At 40.9% G+C, this 22,408-nt stretch overlaps 1 protein-coding gene across 1 annotated transcript in view; it reads right to left on the bottom strand.

Moving 5' to 3' along the window:
* ADGRD2 (adhesion G protein-coupled receptor D2) overlaps window positions 1-22,408 on the bottom strand; it is a 739,028-nt gene that overhangs the window by 159,637 nt on the left and 556,983 nt on the right. Inside the window, exon 29 of the mRNA XM_073541421.1 lies at window positions 9,444-9,474. Within this exon, the coding sequence (XP_073397522.1) occupies window positions 9,444-9,474 (31 nt within the window). The remainder of the gene's footprint in view (window positions 1-9,443; window positions 9,475-22,408) is intronic.

Here is a 22,408-nt window from a genome sequence, read left to right as displayed (position 1 = left end):
GTAGTGAGTTTTCATTAACCCAGTGAGAGCTTTGTTTTAATAGATTAGTTAGAAAATAAGCTTGAAGATTTGGAAGTCCCAAACCTCCGTTTGGTCTCCTTTTGTATAGATGAAAGAGTCAACAGATAATTGGATTTTATTTCGGTAAGAAGGTGGGAATATTAAGGGTAATGCCCTGAAAAGGTATAGAATCTTTGGAAGAATAATTGACTTCACAGCTAAGATTCTACCTATCCATGTTCAAATTCTCCCAGCTTAGAATGTCTTTCGAGATTGTGTCTATGAAACTGTCACGGTTAGTTTTAATAGTCGAAAGAGTATTTTTAGTAAAGAGTACCCCCAGATAAGGAATTGTTTCCTCTTCCCAAGTGAAGTCAGTTGAATTTCTCAGGATGTTGTTGGTTTGGTCATCTAGGTTGAAATACAGTAGTTTTGATTTTTTCTTGTTTATTTTGAAGTATGATATGATAGAGAATGAGTCTAGTATTTCTAGCAGAGAACTGGTAGATTTTATAGGGACTGAAAGGGTTAGCAGTAAATCATCTGCAAAGAGACTTATTTTATACAGTTGTGGCCAAAAGTATTGACACCCCTGCAATTCTGTCAGCTAATACTCAGTTTCTTCCTGAAAATGATTGCAAACACAAATTCTTTGGTATTATTATCTTCATTTAATTTGTCTTAAATGAAAAAACACAAAAGAGAATGAAGCAAAAAGCAAAACATTGATCATTTCACACAAAACTCCAAAAATGGGCCAGACAAAAGTATTGGCACCCTCAGCCTAATACTTGGTTGCACAACCTTTAGCCAAAATAACTGCGACCAACCGCTTCCGGTAACCATCAATGAGTTTCTTACAATGCTCTGCTGGAATTTTAGACCATTCTTCTTTGGCAAACTGCTCCAGGTCCCTGATATTTGAAGGGTGCCTTCTCCAAACTGCCATTTTTAGATCTCTCCACAGGTGTTCTATGGGATTCAGGTCTGGACTCATTGCTGGCCACCTTAGAAGTCTCCAGTGCTTTCTCTCAAACCATTTTCTAGTGCTTTTTGAAGTGTGTTTTGGGTCATTGTCCTGCTGGAAGACCCATGACCTCTGAGGGAGACCCAGCTTTCTCACACTGGGCCCTACATTATGCTGCAAAATTTGTTGGTAGTCTTCAGACTTCATAATGCCATGCACACGGTCAAGAAGTCCAGTGTCAGAGGCAGCAAAGCAACCCCAAAACATCAGGGAACCTCCGCCATGTTTGACTGTAGGGACTGTGTTCTTTTCTTTGAATGCCTCTTTTTTTCTCCTCTAAACTCTATGTTGATGCCTTTGCCCAAAAAGCTCTACTTTTGTCTCATCTGACCACAGAACATTCTTCCAGAACGTTTTAGGCTTTTTCAGGTAAGTTTTAGCAAACTCCAGCCTGGCTTTTTTATGTCTCGGGGTAAGAAGTGGGGTCTTCCTGGGTCTCCTACCATAAGTCCCTTTTCATTCAGACGCCGACGGATAGTAGGGGTTGACACTGTTGTATCCTCGGACTGCAGGGCAGCTTGAACTTGTTTGGATGTTAGTCGAGGTTCTTTATCCAACATCCGCACAATCTTGCGTTGAAATCTCTTGTCAATTTTTCTTTTCCGTCCACATCTAGGGAGGTTAGTCACAGTGCCATGGGCTTTAAACTTCTTGATGACACTGCGCACGGTAGACACAGGAACATTCAGGTCTTTGGAGATGGACTTGTAGCCTTGAGATTGCTCATGCTTCCTCACAATTTGGTTTCTCAAGTCCTCAGACAGTTCTTTGGTCTTCTTTCTTTTCTCCATGCTCAATGTGGTACACACAAGGACACAGGACAGAGGTTGAGTCAACTTTAATCCATGTCAACTGGCTGCAAGTGTGATTTAGTTATTGCCAACACCTGTTAGGTGCCACAGGTAAGTTACAGGTGCTGTTAATTACACAAATTAGAGAAACATCACATGATTTTTCGAACAGTGCCAATACTTTTGTCCACCCTCTTTTTTATGTTTGGTGTGGAATTATATCCAATTTGGCTTTAGGACAATTCTTTTTGTGTTTTTTCATTTAAGACAAATTAAATGAAGATAATAATACCAAAGAATTTGTGTTTGCAATCATTTTCAGTAAGAAACTGAGTATTATCTGACAGAATTGCAGGGGTGTCAATACTTTTGGCCACAACTGTATTGACGTGTGGGGATCTTAATGCCTGAAATTGAGTTGTCCCTCCTAATCCTCTCTGCTAGAGGCTCAATGGCCAGGGCAAAAAGGAGTGGGGATAGGGGGCAGGCCTGCCTAGTTCCATTGCTGATATTCATGGGTCTGGAATGATGATTGTTGACGTAATTCCTCTCATTTGGAGAAGAGTATAGTAAGAAGATAGATGTTAGTAATCTGTTGTCATAACCAAAATGCTTCAGGACAGTTCTGAAATATTCCCAATTGACCCTGTCGAATGCCTTTACGGCATAGAGTTAGAATAATTGTAGAGGATTTTGTAGAATTTATCATATTGATAATGTTTAGGAGTCTCCTTGTGCCGTCTGATGTCTGTCTGCCTTCTATAAAGCCCAACTGATCATTGTTGATCAATTTGGGGAGTATGCCTTTCAACCTATCCGCTAATATCTTGGAGTAGATTTTTGTGTTGCTATTAATGAGTGATATTGGCCTGAAGTTCTGTACTTTTTCAGTGTCGTTTTTGGATTTGGGGATCATTATTACTGTTGCCTCGAGCATCTCCTTAGGGAAATATCCACAAAGAGAGGCTCGGTTGAAGATTTGTTCCAAGTGGGGGGGATAGTATTTCTGCAAATGTTTTGTAATATTCGTTTATGAATCCATCAGGACCCGGTGACTTTTGTACTTTTAGGATTCGGATTGTATCAATTATTTCTTTTGTGTCAAAGGGTAATGTTAAGTGGTTTAAATCTGAGGAATCAATTTTGGGGAGATGTAGGTCTTTTTGGAAGGCTGTTATGACTGTAGGATTCGGTTGTGGGGTTGTAGAGTCAGATTTAAGATTATATAGCTTGAAGCAGAAGTCCACGAATGTGTCGGCAATATCTCTTGGGTGTTGTTTGATGTCTCCTTGGTGGTTTCTAATTTTATTATTCCTGTTTTTGATCCTGTCTTGTTTCAGTCTCCTCATCATAAACCTTGTGGGTTTATTTAGTGATGAATAAACCATAAACTTTGAGGTTTTTATTACTGCGTTATAATCAGATAGTATGGCAGCTTTAAGATTTTGTCTGAGTTTCAGAATCTCTAGGTGTATGCCTGGGGATGGCGAAAGGAGATTGTTCTGGAGATTCTCCTTTATTTTAATTTACGCCTGTATATCTTTTATTTTTTTCTCTTTTCTTTCTATTGTACCTAGAGGAAATTTGTATTAATTTTCCCCTAATGACCGCCTTATGGGTGTTCCATATAATGAAGGAGTCTAACTCGTCTGATTTATTTTCTGTAAAGTATTGTTTTATGGTTTCTTCCAGTTCTGTTTTAAACTCTGGAATATTGAGGAGAATGGAGTTGCAGTTCCATAAGAGGGAATCTTTTGTGGAGGGAGCAAATATGATTTCTGTTACTACTAGTGAGTGGTCCAATATTGATTTATTAAGTATAGAAACACGCTTAATTCTAGAGAGGGAGAAAATGTCTGTTTCTTTGAAGTGAATTTGTAAGACATACACATTACAACTAAGTTGCTTAGTTTCATAATTAAAAAAATAACTGCAATGTAAAAGGAAAGCCAAATTGAGATCAAACCAGGTGGTGGCATTTCTTGAAATGCTATTTTGTTCAGCAATAATCATACTTTTCATGGCTGTTGAGTCTAAGGTTACATTGCCCACTAAATGAAAGTGGACGAATGAAAGTTCAGTAATAAAGAGGTGAAACTTGTCAGTCTGTAGTCTTCTTGGGTGCAGCTCCTCAGGGTTCCAATGGTGGCACCGACAACAGCGGCATGTGACGCCTCGGTGAGGTCTGTAACAGACGGGGATCCAACGGTGACACTGACAACAGCAGTGTGGAATGTCTCGGCGAAGTCTCTGGGAGGCAGGAAGAATTCCCGTGCTCAAACGCATCTACCATGGTACTCAGTCTAGTGTAGGGAACCACCATAACGGGACTTTGCTCCTCGGTGTACACAAGTCCTTGATTGTGAGGCTCTGTCCTAACCGTCTGTCTCTCTCTCTATGTGTTGCACTCACAGTGCAGTCTCTGCCTTCATTAGGGTCACCTTCTAGCGTGGAGAGTAGCAGGGAGCTGACAGTGGGTCGTCCATATACGATGGACCTGTATGCAGGGGTCTGGTAAGTATGCGGTCACTCTTAGGCAGAGCATGTGCGGTACTCACTATCACGCCAAGTACGGCACTTGGTTTAGCTCTGCTCTGCTGGCACGGCTCCACTCTGCAGGCGACGGGGGATTTTTCTATACAGCCCATCGCCAAACCAGTACTTTCTGGTGGGGAAAGCAGAGAGTGCTGTTCTCTGCTCTGCATACTGCTCTCTGCGCTGTCCTCCACACTGCTCTGCGTCGGCGCCAGACTGACCTTTTTGGCATGCTTCTCCCCTTTTATCCCCCTGCTGCTGCATGAGCTTTACCAGCTCTCCTCGGTGAGCAGGAAGCTCAGTCTCTCTCCTCCTTCCCTCCTGCAGCAGGGGAAGGACTGGGACCGCCTCTCTCAGGCTTCCCCCAGACAGCAGGGGAAGGTCCGCCCCACTCAGTCTCCCCCCGGGAACAAAGGATGCAGCCTTTCTAGTTCCGGACCCGGCATGCAGGTACCCGCGGTCCGGTCTATCTCCTTACACCAGTCTCAGTCATACTCTCATCATCCTACACCTGCTCTCGCTAATAGCAGCTAGAGTACGTGAGGCTGATGACAGTATTGATCAGCCGACGCTTGTGCAATAAATAAATTAAAAAAAAAAACAAATGGCAAGTGTTCCCATCTACTTTTGATAACCAGAGTAGATAAAGCTGACAGCTGCAGGCAACACCCCCAGCTGTTAGCTTTATATTGTCAGGTTATCAAAAATAGTGGGGTCCTCATGCTGTATTTTTAATTATTTAAATAAATAGCTTAAAAAAACAGTGTGAGGTCCCCCCAGTTTTGACAACCAGCCAAGCTAAAGCAGACAGCTGGGGGCTGGTATTCTCAGAGGTATTCTCAGACTGGGAATGGGTCATGGATATTAGCCCTCCCCAGCCTAAAACTAGCATCCCGCAACCGCCCAGAAAAGGTGCATCTATTACGTGTGCCAATACTGGTACTTTGCTCTGCTCTTCCCACTTGCCCTGGTGGGTGCAGTGGCAAGTGGTGTAATATATGCGGGGATTGATGTCAGTTTTTTAATATCAGCTGACATAAAGCCCACATGTTAGTAATTATAAGAAAGACAGACTAATTTCTTTAAAAAAAAAAACTCCTCATGCTATTTTACATTTTATTACATTTTGAAATTTTCCAACTTTTAATTTTTGTGCCCTTAAATCACAGAGATATGTCACAATGTCACATAAAATACTTAATAAGTAACATTTTCCACATGTTTACTTTACATCAGCACAATTTTGGAACCAAAATTTTTTTTGTTAGGAAGTTATAAAGGTTAAAAGTTAAACAGCAATTTCTCATTTTTACAACACCATTTTTTTAAGGGACCACATCATATTTGAAGTCACTTTGAGGGGTATATATGATAGAAAATACCCAAAAGTGACACCATTCTAAAAACTGCACCCCTGAAGGTGCTCAAAACCACATTCAAGAAGTTTATTAACACTTCAGGTGCTTCACAGGAATTTTTGGAATGTTTAAAAAAAATGAAGATTTAACTTTTTTTCACAAAAAAATTACTTCAGATCCAATTTTTGTAATTTTACCAAAGGTAACAGGAGAAATTGGATCCCAAAAGTTGTTGTGCAATTTGTCCTGAGTACACTGATACCCCATATGTGGGGGTAGACCACTGTTTTGGCACATGACAGAGCTCAGAAGGGAAGGAGCATCAAATCTTGCTGTTATGAATTGCTGGTGCCATGACCCACTGGGAGAGCCTATGAGGTGCCAAAACAGCAGTACCCCTATAAGTGACCCCATTTTATGAACTAAACCTCTCAATAAATTCATCTAGGGGTGCAGTCATCATATTAACACCATGAGTGTGTCACAAAATTTTATACCATTGGGCAGCCATACAGAGAGACTCGGGAGGAACGGAGCGCTATTTGCCTATTCAAGTGAACGGGTCTGTGCACATGTGTGCCACAAGTATTACACACACGGACACTGACATCTCCGGTACCGGGAACATCAGTATGAGTGAAAGTGGCGTTATAGCGGGTTTTTATGTTTGGCTGCTGTCACACACTAAAAAAACGCTTTTTATTGCAAAAAATACCATATTTTCAGAGCTATAGTTTTTCCATATTTTGGCCCACATAGTCATGGGAGGTCTTGCTTTTTGCGGGATTAGTTGCCATTTTTATTGGTACTATTTTCGTGCACAAGAAATTTTTTGATCGCTTTTTATTCCAATTTTTGGGAGGCAGAATGAGCAAAAACCAGCAATTCATGAAGTTCTTTTTTTTAAAGGGGGGGGGTGTTTATACCGTTCCGTGTGTGGTAAAATTGATAAAGCAGTTTTACTCTTCGGGTTAGCACGATTACAGCAATACCTCATTTACATCTTTTTTTATGTTTTTGCACTTTTATACAATAAAAACTATTTTACATAAAAAAATTATTATTTTTGCATCGCTTTATTCTGAGAGCTATAACTCTTATTTTTCCATTGATAGAGCTGTATGGGGCTTGTTTTTTGCGGGACAAGATGATGTTTTCAGCGGTACCATGTTTATTTATATCTGTCTTTTTGATCGCTTGTTGTTCCACTTTTTGTTTGGCGATATTATGATAAAGCATTGTTTTTTGCCTTGTTTTTTATGGTGTTCACTAAAGCGGTTAACTAGCGGGACAGTTGGGTTGGGTCATTACGGACGCGGCGATACCAAATATGTGTACTTTTATTGTTTAAATTTTTTGTCATTCAAATATTTATTTATTCCACTATGGGACAATCATTTTTTGCAGGCTGATCGTTTCTATAGCATGCAGATGAAGCAGCATCTGCATGTTATAGAAGCTGTCAGCGCTGCACTTACTGCACTGACCTGGTAGACTTCCTTATCATGCACTGCGCATGACCACAAAGTTTCTCAGCTCTGGTAACCCAGATGTCATCATGACTACATCTGATTACCATTGCAGCGATTGAGACCCAGCGTCACGCCGCAGGGTCGCCGATCCAAAGGCAGAGGGGCTGTCAGCCCTCTGCCTGCTCCTGGAATCCTGTGATCAGCCCTGGATATCTTTTTGGCTGGACATCACCTCCACTGTAAATCAACAAGGCTAACCTTTCTTCCTTAGTTACATCACCACCCCAGCATCCAAATTTGGTTACAAGGTTTTGTCCACTACACAATCATAATTATCTCCAACTCAGCTGACCATTTCCTGAGTATGTGAAATGTGCTGAGCTCCTTGTCCTCATGTCTGATTTCCACCTCAAGATTTGCCCTCACTCAGAATGCCACTACAACTGTCAGTACCCCTACCACTACAGCTGACAGAGACAGCAACACAGTCAGCTAGGTGTTTGAATTGTGTCCTTCATCTCCTCCAGGTTCAAGTCATTAAAGTTCAGGCCTACTGATCGTCTCCTCCAATAAATCCATTGGGTGCTGTGGATTAGGGGACGACAGTGATGAGCAAATGAGTTCTTGACACAATTTAAAGTCCACTATGTAAATGACTGTCATGGCACAAGAGGAGGAATACTGTACAGAACACAAAAACTGATGGTGATGCTGTCAGAGTTAACATCACGCTGCTGTTACTGAGAAGAGTGATGTGTCAAATAATTAATTATTCCCTCCATTTCTCCCAACTAATTAGTTTGCTGGTGGAAAATAAGCCAAATTGTGACCTACGTTTGGTAGTACTACTGCCAGGAAAGCTGGTACCAGAAGAGGCGCTACTTCTGCTTGCAGCTCCCACATTTTTAGCCACAGTCCTTTTTTCTCATTAACCTGTCCTTTGCCAGTGCCACTTTTCCTGTACCATTCATTTTGATACCAGTATAACGTTTCTAAAAATGTTCAACCACGCTTAATTTAACAATATAATTGTCACTGCCAGTAGCATGAAGGAACATTTTATTTGGAGAGACAGAAATTTTCTCTTTCTTATATACAGTACAACAATTTATTATTGGCCATATCATACTGTAGTTACTTTATAGCTCAGGTGCAATACTTCGGACTAGGTTACTTTCATATTGTGTTTTGAACAATCACAAATATACGTCAAGAGGATTTTCAGACAGGATTAGGCTATAGTGAAATCTGCATTCCATAATTTAAAAAAAATTGTATAAGTTTTTCAAAAATATGAAAATTGTGACCACACCAACAGAGGTACTCGCTGAGGTGGCTTCCCTGATGTGTTGCACTCTGGCCTATTTTTTCCCAACATATAACCACATAAGGCACCAAACTGTATTGATGTCCTAGCTACCTCTAAGGCTAGTTTCACATTAGCGTTTTGGGCTGCAGCGCACGGCCGCCACTAAGCCCCGCCCCCTGCCTGCCCCCTCCAGCCATCTCTGCCTAGCATTGCACATGGCTGCATGCGATCTGCACACACTATCTTTAGCATAGGGTGTGCAGACCATGCGCTGACCATGCGCTAGTAGAATTTTGCGTGCGCTGCGCCCTTTTGACGGTGCTCCGAGAGCACCAAAATGCAACATGGTGCATTCGGCGCACACCGACACACTGTGAAAAGGGCGCAGCGCACGCAAAATTCTACTAGCGCACGGTCAGCGCACGGTCTGCGCACCCTATGCTAAAGATAGGGTGTGCAGATCGCATGCAGCCGTGTGCGATACTAGTCGGAGAGGATCGGAGGGGGCGGGCAGGGGGCGGGGCTTAGCGACGGCCGTGCGCTGCCGCCCAAAACGCTAGTGTGAAGCTAGCCTAAGACTAGTAAATGGAGCAGTTGTTGAAAGTGAGAATAGATTCCTGTAAACTATGCAATACAAAACAGCACCAAAATATTACAATATAGTTCCAAAATTAGACATGCCTCTATGACATGTCAAAAGTTTTGTGAAAAAGCAATTATGCTTAAAGGTGCAATCAAATGATAAAAAAAGCTTATAATCATGCAGAAAAAGTCTTTTGGGGGTTTATTGATTCAATCACATCAATTTTGAGACCTCTTGTGCATGACTCTCTTCATTGGTTTATATAGGAGTTTGGAAAATTGCAGGCATGACCAATTTTCAGAACTACTAAACTTTGAGTGAATAGGGTCTAATTGTTTAAAATATAACCAACATATCGTCCACTTTACCTGATGCTTTGAAGGAGGTCAGTTCCACAGCCTGTAAGAAAGGAAAAAGATACCTGTCATATGCTCCAAACACCAAATATTAGTTATAATAATAATATATAATAGTCATTATCCTGCTGCACAATAAATTTGGAGCCAAGCTGATTCCTCCCGGATGATATTACATGATGGATTAGTATTTGCCTGTCAATTGAGGATACCATAAATTCTGACCAAATTCCCAACTCCCTTTGCTAAAATGAAGCCCCAAACTTGCAAGGAACCTCCAACCATGCCTCACTGTTTTCTGCACACTATCCTTATTGTGCCGCTCTCCAGCCCTGTGGCAACAAACTGCCTTTTGTTGCAGCCAAATATTTCACTGACTCAGTAGTAGATTGGTGTAGTGGTGTCCCACCGGTCACATGAAGGATTTATGCAAAACTACAACCTGTGACTTTTTCCCCCAAGATGTTTGGAGCAACCTCCCTGCAGAGTTCCTTAAAAAAACTGTTTGCAAGTGTAGCAGAATTGATGCAATTTAGATTTTGCTTTTGTTCATTCATTTTGTATTTTGTTAATTCATAAGAATAATCTATTAACACTTCTATTACTGAAGACATTCTTACTTTGCATCATTTTTTGCACAGAATGGTAAATTTTTATTGTACAGTATATTCTTCAAAGGTAACCGACTCAGTACTGTCTCCACAAACATGCGGAACAATGATTAAGCAGCATATCCAGCTGGTGAAAAAGTGACATGGATAATTATTTCACCCATACAGGTGTTTGATTCTGCTACCATAAGCCTCGCATTGACTTACCCCATACATTTTGGGCACACACTGGAAAGAACAGATAGATTAAAATAGTTCTATGATATCTACTAACCGTGTGATCAGTGGTTGTTTGGAAACCACATGACTTGAAAAACAGTCAATAGATAACGAAAAACTAGGCACTCAACTGATAGATTAATTTTGGTGGCTTTTTAATGCAGTCCAAAATGAAACGTTTCGGCCACATCCGGCCTTTGTCAATTACAGACTGTTAAGAGTGCTGAGGATTCGTGGGAATCCAACATCTTAAAAGCAGGACACGTCTCGGTATAAATGAAACTGTAGATATGGGGGTATTACTGACTTAACCCCATTAGTCAGAAGTCCGAGGCTAACAGTGTGTCAGCGTGCCTGGTGAGAAGACGCGGTATCCACCGCTCGTCTATGATGGACGAGGATAGACGTTGGATTCCCACGAATCCTCAGCCCTCTTAACAGTCTGTAACTGACAAAGGCCGGATGTGGCCGAAACGTTTTATTTTGGACTGCATTAAAAAGTCACCAAAATTAATCTATAAGCTGAGTGCCTAGTTTTTCGTCATCTGTTGTATGGTGTGGGAATCTACTACAGCACTTTCTTGGGTAGTGCACACGGTTTTCTCTTTATATTGAAAAACAGTCAAGGCTTGAAAAAGGCCCCATAGAGATAGCGAAGGAGCTGTTTGTCTCTTTTTGTTCTGTGCATATTCATATATAAATGGTCATTGTTAGCTGTGGATTAGTCAATATGCTCTCCAAGCGTGTGACAACAGAGCTTCTTTCTTTAGGAACAAACAGGAACAATATATGATAAGCTTTATACATCAGGAATAAATCATTTATTTGTCTCTATCTGTGCAGCATCTACAGCAGGCTGCTTCTCTCATACACAGATACAGGAAATACCGTCACATGCTCTCTCTGCGTGAGCCTCTGGGAGTTTTTTTTTGTTCTAACTTTATAAATAACATGCAAATCTAGCAACTGAACACTCAGACAGGAATGGAGCTGTTGCACCAAACATATTACAACACCCCCCACTCAACAACTACTTATCCTGTAAGTCCCATTGCTGTTCTGAAGTCCACAAACTTGGCTCTTGATAATGGCTTTGTCATACCATCAAATATCATCTTGTCAGACTCACAATAAACAAACTCGAGTCCACCACGTTCCACTAAGTGATGTAAGTGGTGATGTTTTACATCAATGTGCTTAGTCCTTGCACTAATATTCTCACTGCTGGCAAGTTTAATGCATCCTTGGTTGTCCTCATAGATAACCGTTGGTTGAGCTAATGGCTTGCCAAAATATTCCAAAAGTTGTTTCAACCAAATTACTTCTTGATTTGCATAAGCAGCAGATATATATTCTGCTTCTATAGAAGATAATGGGACTGACACTTGTTTTCTGCTGGACCAAGAAATTTAATTTTCTCCTAACTTGAACAAGTAACCACTTGTTGATTTCTGATCACTTGAATCTCCAGTCCAGTCTGCATCCACATAACCTCTGAGAGGGAGATCTCCTGATGCACATATCTTAAGATTTAGCCTTTGAGTTTCTTTAAGATATTGGATTATTCTCTTAATTGCAATCCAGTCTCTTTGGCGTGGCTTGCTTACACGTCAGCAGAGAATTCCAACTGTGGCTGTGATATCTGAATGAGCTGTGGATGCTATGTACTGAAGCGCCCCTACTGCTTGTCTGTAACTCTCATTGATGGGTAGCAGATCTTCTTCTTCCAACTTTAAGTAGTGTTGATGCACCTTTGGCTTCTGATATTCAAAACTGGTTTAGGAGTGTGGAAATTTTAGAACTTTGGTTGAGAAGAAAACTCCCATCTTCCTCTCTCTGGATTTAGATTCCCAAATAATATGTCACATTTCCAAAGTCCTTAGTCTCAAAGTGCTGGTTGAGAATTTTACCTAGCTTTGCAATTTCCTTTTCATCTTGATGAGACATGATCACATCGCCGACATATAGAACATACATCCACTCATTCGCTACATTTTTCGTATACAAACATGAATCAGCTTGAGATCTTTTAAATCCTTCACCCATCAAAACTTTGTTCATTTTTGAGTTCCAAGCTCTTGAAGACTACTTACGTCCATAGAGAAAGTTTTGCATTTTACAAACAAGGTGCCCTTCACCCTTTTTAATATATCCCTTGGGTTGGCTCATGTACTTCTTCAATGTCACCATGTAGGAAGGATGTTTTGATGTCAAAATGTCTCACTGTAATCTGTTGAACTGCAGCTACGGACATTAAAGTTCTGAATGAGGTTTGCTTCACAATTGTAGAAAATGTAGCATCAATCTTCACCATACTTTTGTGAGTACCCTTTTGCGACCAATCTTGCCTTAAACCGGTGAACCTTCTGAGTCATATTTGTTTTTGAAGACCCACTTACATCCGATAGCTCTTTTTTATTGTGGTAGCTCAGTGAGCTCCCATGTCTGGAGTTGGTGAAGGGACTCCATCTCTTCATTAGCGGCATTTATCCACTTCTCCTTCTTGTGAACAGGCAGTTTTTGCATCTCTTGCCATAACAACTTTATCTTCCAAAAGGTAGGGGAGAAAACAAGGGGAACGGCTACCTTGGATCTAATCCTTATATACAGGGAGGAAATGGTTGAGGAGGTAAAAGTGGCTGGGACCCTAGGAGGTAGCGACCATGCTATTTTAGAATTTTGGATAACTAGAGGAGGAAGACCTGTGAAGACTCAGACGTCAAGGTTAGATTTTAGAAAGGCAGATTTTAAGGGATTCAGAAAGAGAATTCGAGGGATCCAATGGCTGGATATCCTTAAAGACAAAAATGTCCAGGAAGGATGGGAAATCTTGAAAAATGAAATTCTCAAAGCACAATTGTTAACAATTCCGAAAAGAGGGAAGAATAGGAAGCATTTAAGGAAACCAGGATGGATGAACACAGAACTTAAGCACATGCTAAAAAGGAAGAAAAAAAATGTTTATAAAATGGAAAGAGGGAGGCATATCTAAAGAAGAATATAATGCTGTCTGCAGAACCTGCAGGGCACAAATCAGATTAGTAAAGCTGACAATGAATTGAGGCTTGCAAGAGATGTCAAAAGCAATAATAAAGGATTTTGGGGATATGTCAAAAGTAAAAGAAAAGTCAAAGATGCTATAGGATTTTTACAGGATGAAAATGATGATATGGTAAGACAGGATGTTGAGAAGGCCGAACTTTTAAATTCCTATTTTGCATCTGTTTTCTCTCAGAAAGGAAATGTAACATCAACTGTTCTTCACTGTCCTATTAAGGGAATAGAAGAATCCAGGATATCTATAAACAGAAAGATAGTGAGGAAACACTTAGCTAACCTAAATGAATTCAAGTCTCCAGGTCCAGATGAATTACACCCCAGAGTACTGAAGGAGATAGCAGAAGAAATTTTTGAACCCCTCTCCATAATCTTTGAAAATTCTTGGAGAAAAGGAGAAGTCACAGAAGACTGGAGAAGAGCAAATGTTGTTCCTATCTTCAAAAAGGGGAAGAAGGTGGACCCAGGCAACTATAGGCCAGCGAGTCTGACTTCTATACCAGGAAAGATCTTTGAACAAATTATTAAACAACATGTATGTCAGTACCTGGATAAGAATGCAGTGATTAAACCGAGTCAGCATGGGTTTGTAACTAATAAGTCATGTCAGACTAACTTAATTTCCTTCTATGACGGAATCTCTGATTGGGTGGATCAAGGAAATGCTGTAGATATAGTATATCTTGACTTCAGCAAAGCATTTGACAAAGTATCTCTTACAATCCTTAATGAAAAAATGACTAAGTATGGAATGGACAAGGCAACTGTTAGGTGGATTCATAACTGGCTTAGTGATCGGACCCAAAGAGTGGTCGTAAATGGCTGGAAATCCAGTTGGAAGAATGTCTCAAGTGGGGTACCACAGGGCTCTGTCCTGGGCCCTGTATTGTTCAACATCTTTATCAACGATTTAGATGAAGGAATTGAGGGTAAACTGATTAAATTTGCTGATGACACAAAGCTAGGAGGGATATCTAATACTAGAAAAGAGAGAGAGAGGATTCAAAAAGATATAAATAAACTGGAGCAGTGGGCAGCAACTAACAGAATGGTTTTTAACAGGGAAAAATAAAAAAACTACATATGGGCAATAAAAATGAAAAAAGCATATACAGAATGGGAGGAATAGGGCTAAGCAACAGCACATGTGAAAAAGACTTGGGTATACTAATAGATCACAGACAGAATATGAGTCAACAGTGTGATGCAGCAGCAAAAAAGGCAAATGCAATTCTAGGATGTATTAACAGAAGCATACAGTCTAGATCTCGTGAAGTCATTATTTCCCTCTACTCCTCTTTGGTCAGACCTCATCTGGAATATTGTGTCCAGTTTTGGGCAACACATTTTAAAAAAGACATCAACAAACTGGAGCAAGTTCAGAAAAGAGCGACCAGAATGGTGACCGGTCTGCAAACCCTGTCTTATGAGGAAAGGTTGCAGGATTTGGGAATGTTTAGTTTGCAAAAGAGAAGATTGAGAGGAGACTTAATAGCTGTCTACAAATATCTAAAGGGCTGTCACATTGTTGAAGGATCATCTTTATTCTCATTTGCACAAGGAAAGACTAGAAACAATGGGATGAAACTGAATGGGAGGAGATACAAATTAGATATTAGAAAAAACTTTTTGACAGTTAGAGTGATCAATGAGTGGAACAGGCTGCCACGAGAAGTGGTGAGTTCTCCTTCAATGGAAGTCTTCAAACAGAGGCTGGACAGACATCTGACTGGGATGATTTAGCGAATCCTGCTTTGAGCAGGGGGTTGGACCAGATGGCCCAGGAGGTCCCTTCCAACTCTATGATTCTATGACTGTGGCTCTTGTTCAGGAAGTGTTTTGACCTTATAAGAAAGGGATACCTTTGTTGGATGAAATGTTTGGATGCAGCAGAGCTCTTATGGGAGATTTTATTCACTGCATCAGACAGGTGCACTTTAAGCCTTTGACTGTCACTGGTAAGAGTTACCAGTTTTTGTTTCTCTGGATATAAAGGTTGATTTTGGACTTATGTGCTTTTAATGAAAATGGAAAAAAAGTTGTTTTTTATAGCTATCACCCACGCTGGACTTCTGCTTCACCTTCATACTACTTGCAGCACTGTACAGTATAATCCGCGCGGTGGGACTGGAGAGGAGGTGAGCTGATCTTTGTTCCTTCTTTTCTACTATTTTTCCAGGGTATAACTAAAGCACAAAAAAATGTATACCAAGTATGTGCAAAAATGATTTAATCAAAGAGAAGATTAATAAAAAGTATAATATTGCGCGCATTTTGTCATGGCTTCGTCGGGAGGCAGGGGTGGCAGGCTGGAGTCCAGGTCTCCATTTTCATGTGAGTTGTAGCAAGGCACATACACTTTATTATTACAGTATGTATTACTGATTTTGCACTACATGTACTACGGCACTTTCACAGCGAATCTCTGCATTGAGAGCTCCGTCTTACCTGAGCATGATTTTCTTTATGGATAATGGGAGCTCAAAATACTAGAGGGATATAGGTGGATATAATTTATCTATGATGCCATGTTCAATAACATACATTTTATTAATCTTCTCTTTGATTTAATCATTTGTGCACTGCACATACTTAGTGCACAAATTTTTCTGAGCTTTAGCTATACCCTGGAAAAATATTATCCCCTTTTTACTGCTTGGTTTGTGATACTCTGAATTTATATTGTCTCATGTGCTTTTGTAATAAAATTTATATGTATGGTTAAATATATTCTTGACCTTGTTCTGCTTTTTTGCACTTAATAGAGGTATTTTGTGATTTTTAATACTTTGTAGAGAATCGTTTGCAGCAATGACTGCCTGAAGTCAGGAAGCCATGGATGTCACCAAACGGTGGGTTTCTTCCTTTGTGATGCTTTGTCACCTTCACTAGAGCTGACTTCAGTTGTTGCATTGTTTGTGGGCCTTTCTGCCTTGCGATTGTCTTAAGCTTGTGATATGCAGCTCGATGGGGCTGAGATCTGATGATGATGTATTGGCCATTGTGGAATATTCCAATTCTTTGCCTTATAAAATTCCTGTGTTGCTTCCTCAGTACGTTTTGGGTTATTGTCATTCTCTACTGTGAAGCACTGTTCAATCAACCTCACTGCATTGGGATCAATCTGAGCAGAAAGTATCACCCTGTACACTTCAGAATTCATCCAACTGCTTCTATTTTAAGTCACATCATCAATAAACACTAGTGACCCTGTGCCATTGGAACCCATACATGCCCCTACTATCACACAGCCTCCACCATGTTTTACAGAGGATGTGCAGTGCTGTGGGTCATAAGCTGTTCCAAGCCTTCTCCATACTTTCTTCTTCCCATCATTCTGGAACAGGTTGACTTTAGTTTTGCTTTTCCAGAACTGGGCAGCTTCTTTAGATGCTTTTTGCAAACTGTATTCTATCCTATTTTTAAGGCTGATTCTCTCTATGGTAGACTTACTGTAGATACTGAAGCTCCTACTTCCTGGAGAATGTTCTACACATGTGTGGATGTTGTTAAGGCATTTTTCTTCAGCATGAAAAGGATTCTGCAATTACTAACCACTGTTGTCTTCCTTGGACATCCAGGCCTTTTTGAGTTCCCAAACTCACCATTGCACTCCTTTTTTTGCAGAATATACCAAATTGTATTTTTGCCACTCCTAATATTTCTGTTATCTCTGTAATGGATTTCCTTTTTTTAACTTAATGATGGTCTTTTACTCTTCCATTGAGAGCTCCTATTACAGCGTATTGTTGCTTAAGAGAAACCGCTACCAAATGCAAATGTCACACCTGGAATAAGCTGCAGACATTTTACTGGCTTTATTGATGAAGGATTAATGAGGTAAAAACCCATGCAGCCCATTAAAGAGCTTTTGAAATAATTCTCCAATTACCTTTTGTCCGTTGAAAAAGAGGCAGCTACATATTAAAGAGCTGTAATTCATAAACTCTCAAATTAAAGCTGAGCGTCTCCACTATAAACCTGTATTGATTATATAACTATCTTGAATATGTTTTGACAATAAGCTAAAATGTCAAAACTTGTGTCAGTGTCCAAATATTTTTGGACCTAACTCTGTGTATAGAGAGAAACCTGTCAATCTAGCTAAGCAGTGATGAAAGGAAGCCAGCAAGAAGCTAGATCCCAGTTTCCTCTGCTTGAAAGCAGAATTTTTCAGAAACATTTTAGAGTTTAAATTAAATATTTTCAAATTTCGGGTAGCATGACTCACTTGACTGGTTCCCTTTAATAACGTAAAGCTGCAATACCATACACAACTCAGATGGGTGTAGTTCAGTTTTTGCAAACAATATAACAATGCTGTATGCAAAAACACAATTTGTAATGTTACCTGCAGCTTTCCAGTATAAAGGTATATAATCTGTGACACATTCAAAAGTTCATAAGTGGCTGTTTTTTTATATTTTCAGGATCTGCAAGGGTGTCTATTTTACATCAAAATTATCAAGGGCATTATGGAACAATAATCCATTCTAGCAAAAATAAAAATAACGTTTTTAAACTGAAACTGGAACAAGAAAATGCTCAAATATATTAATAACATTATCCAGCTGTTATTTGAACATACTCTATGAAAGTCTTATGTTCAAGCAAAGTGTACACCATAAAAGGATTACTAAATAATTATGCAGCTTTTTAATAGCACCCTTCATAACATAAAATGATAGTCAATGTCTATGAGCTAGACTTTGAAAAACTGACAATGATATTTTGAAGGTTTTTTTTACTTCCTGACTTGTATATTTATTCAATGTTCTGTTTAGATTTCAAAGTATATATATATATGTAACAGAGAAATAATTGTGAAGTAATTGCGTGTTGCAGGTGCATGTCAATGGGCTGTTCATTATTATTATTATTATTTATTTATACAGCACCATTGATTCCATGGTGCTGTACATAAGGGGTTACATACAAATTACAGATATCACTTACAGTAAACAAACTTACAATGACAGACTGATACAGAGTGGAGAGGACCCTGCCCTTTCGGGCTTACATGCTACAGGATGGTGGGGAAGGAGACAGTAGGTCGGTGGATTGCAGCAGTTCCGGTTTTGGTTAAGGTGATATCTCCGGTAGTGGTGAAGACTGAGGAGGTAGTGGGGTCATGGCAGGCTGTAGGCTTTCTTGAAGAGGTGGGTTTTCAGGTTCCGTCTGAAGGATCCGAATGTGGTTGATAGTCGGACATGTTGGGGCAAAGAATTCCAGAGGACGGGGCTATTCAGGAGAAGTCTTGGAGGCGGTTGGGTGACGAGCGAATAAGTGTGGAGGAGAGAAGGAGGTCTTGGGATGACCGGAGATTATGTGAGGGAAGGTATCGGGAGATTAGTTTCTTATAATGCTCTGCTGGAATTTTAGACCATTCTTCTTTGGCAAACTACTACAGGTCTATGATATTTGAAGGATGCCTTCTCCAAACTGCCATTTTTAGATCTCTCCAGAGGTGTTCTATGGGATTCAGGTCTGGACTCATTGCTGGCCACCTTAGAAGTCTCCAGTGCTTTCTCTCAAGCCATTTTCTAGTGCTTTTTGAAGTGTGTTTTGGGTCATAGTCCTGCTGGAAGACCCATGACCTCTGAGGGAGACCCAGCTTTCTCACACTGGGCCCTACATTATGCTGCAAAATTTGTTGGTAGTCTTCAGACTTCATAATGCCATGCACATGGTCAAGCAGTCCAGTGCCAGAGGCAGCAAAGCAACCCCAAAACATCAGGGAACCTCTGCCATGTTTGACTGTAGGGACAGTGTTCTTTTCTTTGAATGCCTCTTTTTTTCTCCTGTAAACTCTAGTTGATGCCTTTGCCCAAAAAGCTCTACTTTTTCATCTGACCAGAGAACATTCTTCCAAAACGTTTTAGGCTTTTTCAGGTAAGTTTTGGCAAACTCCAGCCTGGCTTTTTTATGTCTCGGGGTAAGAAGTGGGGTCTTCCTGGGTCTCCTACCATACAGTCCCTTTTCGACGGATAGTACGGGTTGACACTGTTGTACTCTTGGACTGCAGGGCAGCTTGAACTTGTTTGGATGTTAGTCGAGGTTCTTTATCCAACATCCGCACAATCTTGCGGTGAAATCTCTTGTCAATTTTTCTTTTCCGTCCACATCTAGGGAGGTTAGCCACAGTGCCATGGGCTTTAAACTTCTTGATGACATTGCGCACGGTAGACACAGGAACATTCAGGTCTTTAGAGATGGACTTGTAGCCTCGAGATTGCTCATGCTTCCTCACAATTTGGTTTCTCAAGTCCTCAGACAGTTCTTTGGTCTTCTTTCTTTTCTCCATGCTCGATGTGGTACACACAAGGACACAGGACAGAGGTTGAGTCAACTTTAATCCATGTCAACTGGCTGCAAGTGTGATTTAGTTATTGCCAACACCTGTTAGGTGCCACAGGTAAGTTACAGGTGCTGTTAATTACACAAATTAGAGAAGCATCACATGATTTTTCAAACAGTGCCAATACTTTCGTCCACCCTCTTTTTTATGTTTGGTGTGGAATTATATCCAATTTGGCTTTAGGACAATTCTTTTTGTGTTTTTTCATTTAAGACAAATTAAATGAAGATAATAATACCAAAGAATTTGTGTTTGCAATCATTTTCAGGAAGAAACTGAGTATTATCTGACAGAATTGCAGGGGTGTCAATACTTTTGGCCACAACTGTAGATTGAGGGTTGAGGAAAGGACGGACTCTGGAAATATTTTTGAGCTGGAGGTGACAGGAGGTAAAAAGAGCTTGGATGTGTGGTTTGAAGGACAGGGCAGGGTCAAGGGTTACTCTGAGGCAGCGGACTTGGGGAAAGTGTGATGTCATTAATTGTGATAGCTAGGTCAGGTAAGGAAGATCTGTGAGATGGAGGAAAGATGATGAGTTCAGATTTGACCACATTGAGCTTGAGGAAGCGAGAGGAGAAGAAGGAGGATATGGCTAATAGACACTCCGAGATTCTGGACAGCAGAGAGGTGACGTCTGGGCCAGAGAGGTAGATTTGAGTGACGTCAGCATAAAGGTGGTACTGGAATCCATGGGACTTTATGAGTTGATCCAGGCCAAGGGTATAAATTGAGAAGACTAGGGGTCCACAACAGAGCCTTGGGGGACTCCAACAGAGAGAGGGTGGGATGAGGAGGTAGTATGGGAGTGGCAGACGCTGAATGTGCGGTTTGAAAGGTATGAGGAGATCCAGTATAGGGCAAGGTCTTTGATGCCAAAGGAGGAGAGGATCTGCAGTAGGAGGCAGTGGTCAACTGTGTTGAATGCAGAGGATAGGTCTAGAAGCAGGAGTATAGAGTATTGTCCGTTTGCTTTGGCTGTAAGTAGGTCGTTAGTAATTTTAGTCAGGGCTGTCTCAGTGGAGTGATGGGGGCGGAAACCAGATTGTAGATTGTCAAAGAGCAAGTTAGATGAGAGGTGGGAGGAGAGTTCAGTGTGGACGTGTAGCTCCAGGAATTTGGAAGCGAATGGGAGCAGTGATATTGGGCGATAGCTGGACATAGTGGTTGGGTCGAGGGTTGGCTTTTTAAGGATAGGTGTGATTGTGGCATGTTTAAAAGCAGAAAGGAAGGTACCGAACGTTAGCGATAGGTTGAAGAGGTGGGTTAGGGATGGGATAAGTGTAGTGGTGAGGTTGGGGAGGATGTGGGATGGGATGGATTCAAGTGCACAGGTTGTGAGGTGCAATTTGGAGAAGAGGCGATTAAGCTCCCCTTCAGTGATGTTGGAGAGGGCGTTTATGGGGTTTGGGCATTGGTCATACCGCCTCACCATCACTGGAGCTGTTGCAACCCCCCAACCTACTGTCTCCTTCCCCACCATCCTGTAGCATGTAAGCCCAAAAGGGCAGGGTCCTCTCTCCCCTCTATACAGTCTGTCATTGTTAGTTTGTTTACTGTAAGTGATATCTGTAATTTGTATGTAACCTGTTCTCATGTACAGCACCATGGAATCAATGGTGCTATATAAATAAATAATAATGATAATGAATGGTCTGGTATACAAAGGGGTTGTGGTGGTTGAACAATGAAGACTTGCCTTGTTTGGTCGATCTTATTTTTGAAGTGTATGGCAAAGTCCTCAGCAGAGATGAGGGAGGTTGGAGGGGGCAGCGGTGGGCGGAGGAGGGAGTTGATCATATTAATATGTTTTAAGTGAAAGGAGACATTAAAATAGGTCATTAATTAATACCCAATAGCTACATTATTCACATGTTCTCCATTCTGATGTATGAAATGTCCATCTGCCAAGAATTACGATGCACCCCAATACCCCTTTCATGACATGTCCAGGAGGGCTTCCATAAAAAAGTCATATGCACCCCAATAAGCCTTTGAACCCAGGTACTGGATGTGCCCATGTATATCTGCTTCATATTATTCATTTTGTACTCCCATTCTGTTTTCTTATGCATTGGCAGCAAGGCCTGCCCTGCTACCAAGTCATATGCATCCCAATAAGCCTCTGAACCCACATACTGGATGGGCCCAGGAAAATCCCCTTCACATTATTCATTTTGTACTCCCATTCTGTTTTCTTATGCATTGACTGCAAGGCCTGCCCTGCTACCAAGTCATATGCACCCCAATAAGCCTTTGAACCCAGGTACTGGATGGGCCCAGGAAAATCCACTTCACATTATTCATTTTGTACTCCCATTCTGTTTTCTTATGCATTGACTGCAAGGCATGCCCTTCTGTCAAGTAATATGCACCCCAATAACTCCAATCCCCCCTTGGAAGAAATATGTAGGAGGGCCTCTTACAAAAGATGTCCCATTAAAAAGGAGCGGGTCTCCTAGACTTGTAATGCCCATACACTAAGTGTATTGGGCTGACAAACATTTTCCCTGTGGGGTACACCTCTACCTTTTCCATAACAAGTATTTTATGCCCAGCAAAACCACCCACCCTTGCTCAGAAGTCAACACTGGCTGTAGCAGCATGGAACACGTTAACGCTAGTGATCTAGTGGCGGCGGAAGATGAGACGTGGAGGAAGGCCTGATTTAAACCTATGCCCAATTTAAAGGAGCGGGTCTCCTAGACTTGGAATGACCATACACTAAGTGTAT

The sequence above is a fragment of the Dendrobates tinctorius genome, unplaced genomic scaffold (assembly GCF_039654945.1).
Source record: "Dendrobates tinctorius isolate UK_male_01 unplaced genomic scaffold, ASM3965494v1 ptg000120l, whole genome shotgun sequence".
Taxonomy (NCBI): domain Eukaryota; kingdom Metazoa; phylum Chordata; class Amphibia; order Anura; family Dendrobatidae; genus Dendrobates; species Dendrobates tinctorius.
Note: the sequence above shows the minus strand (reverse complement) of the source record. Positions and strands in the feature narration are given on the sequence as shown.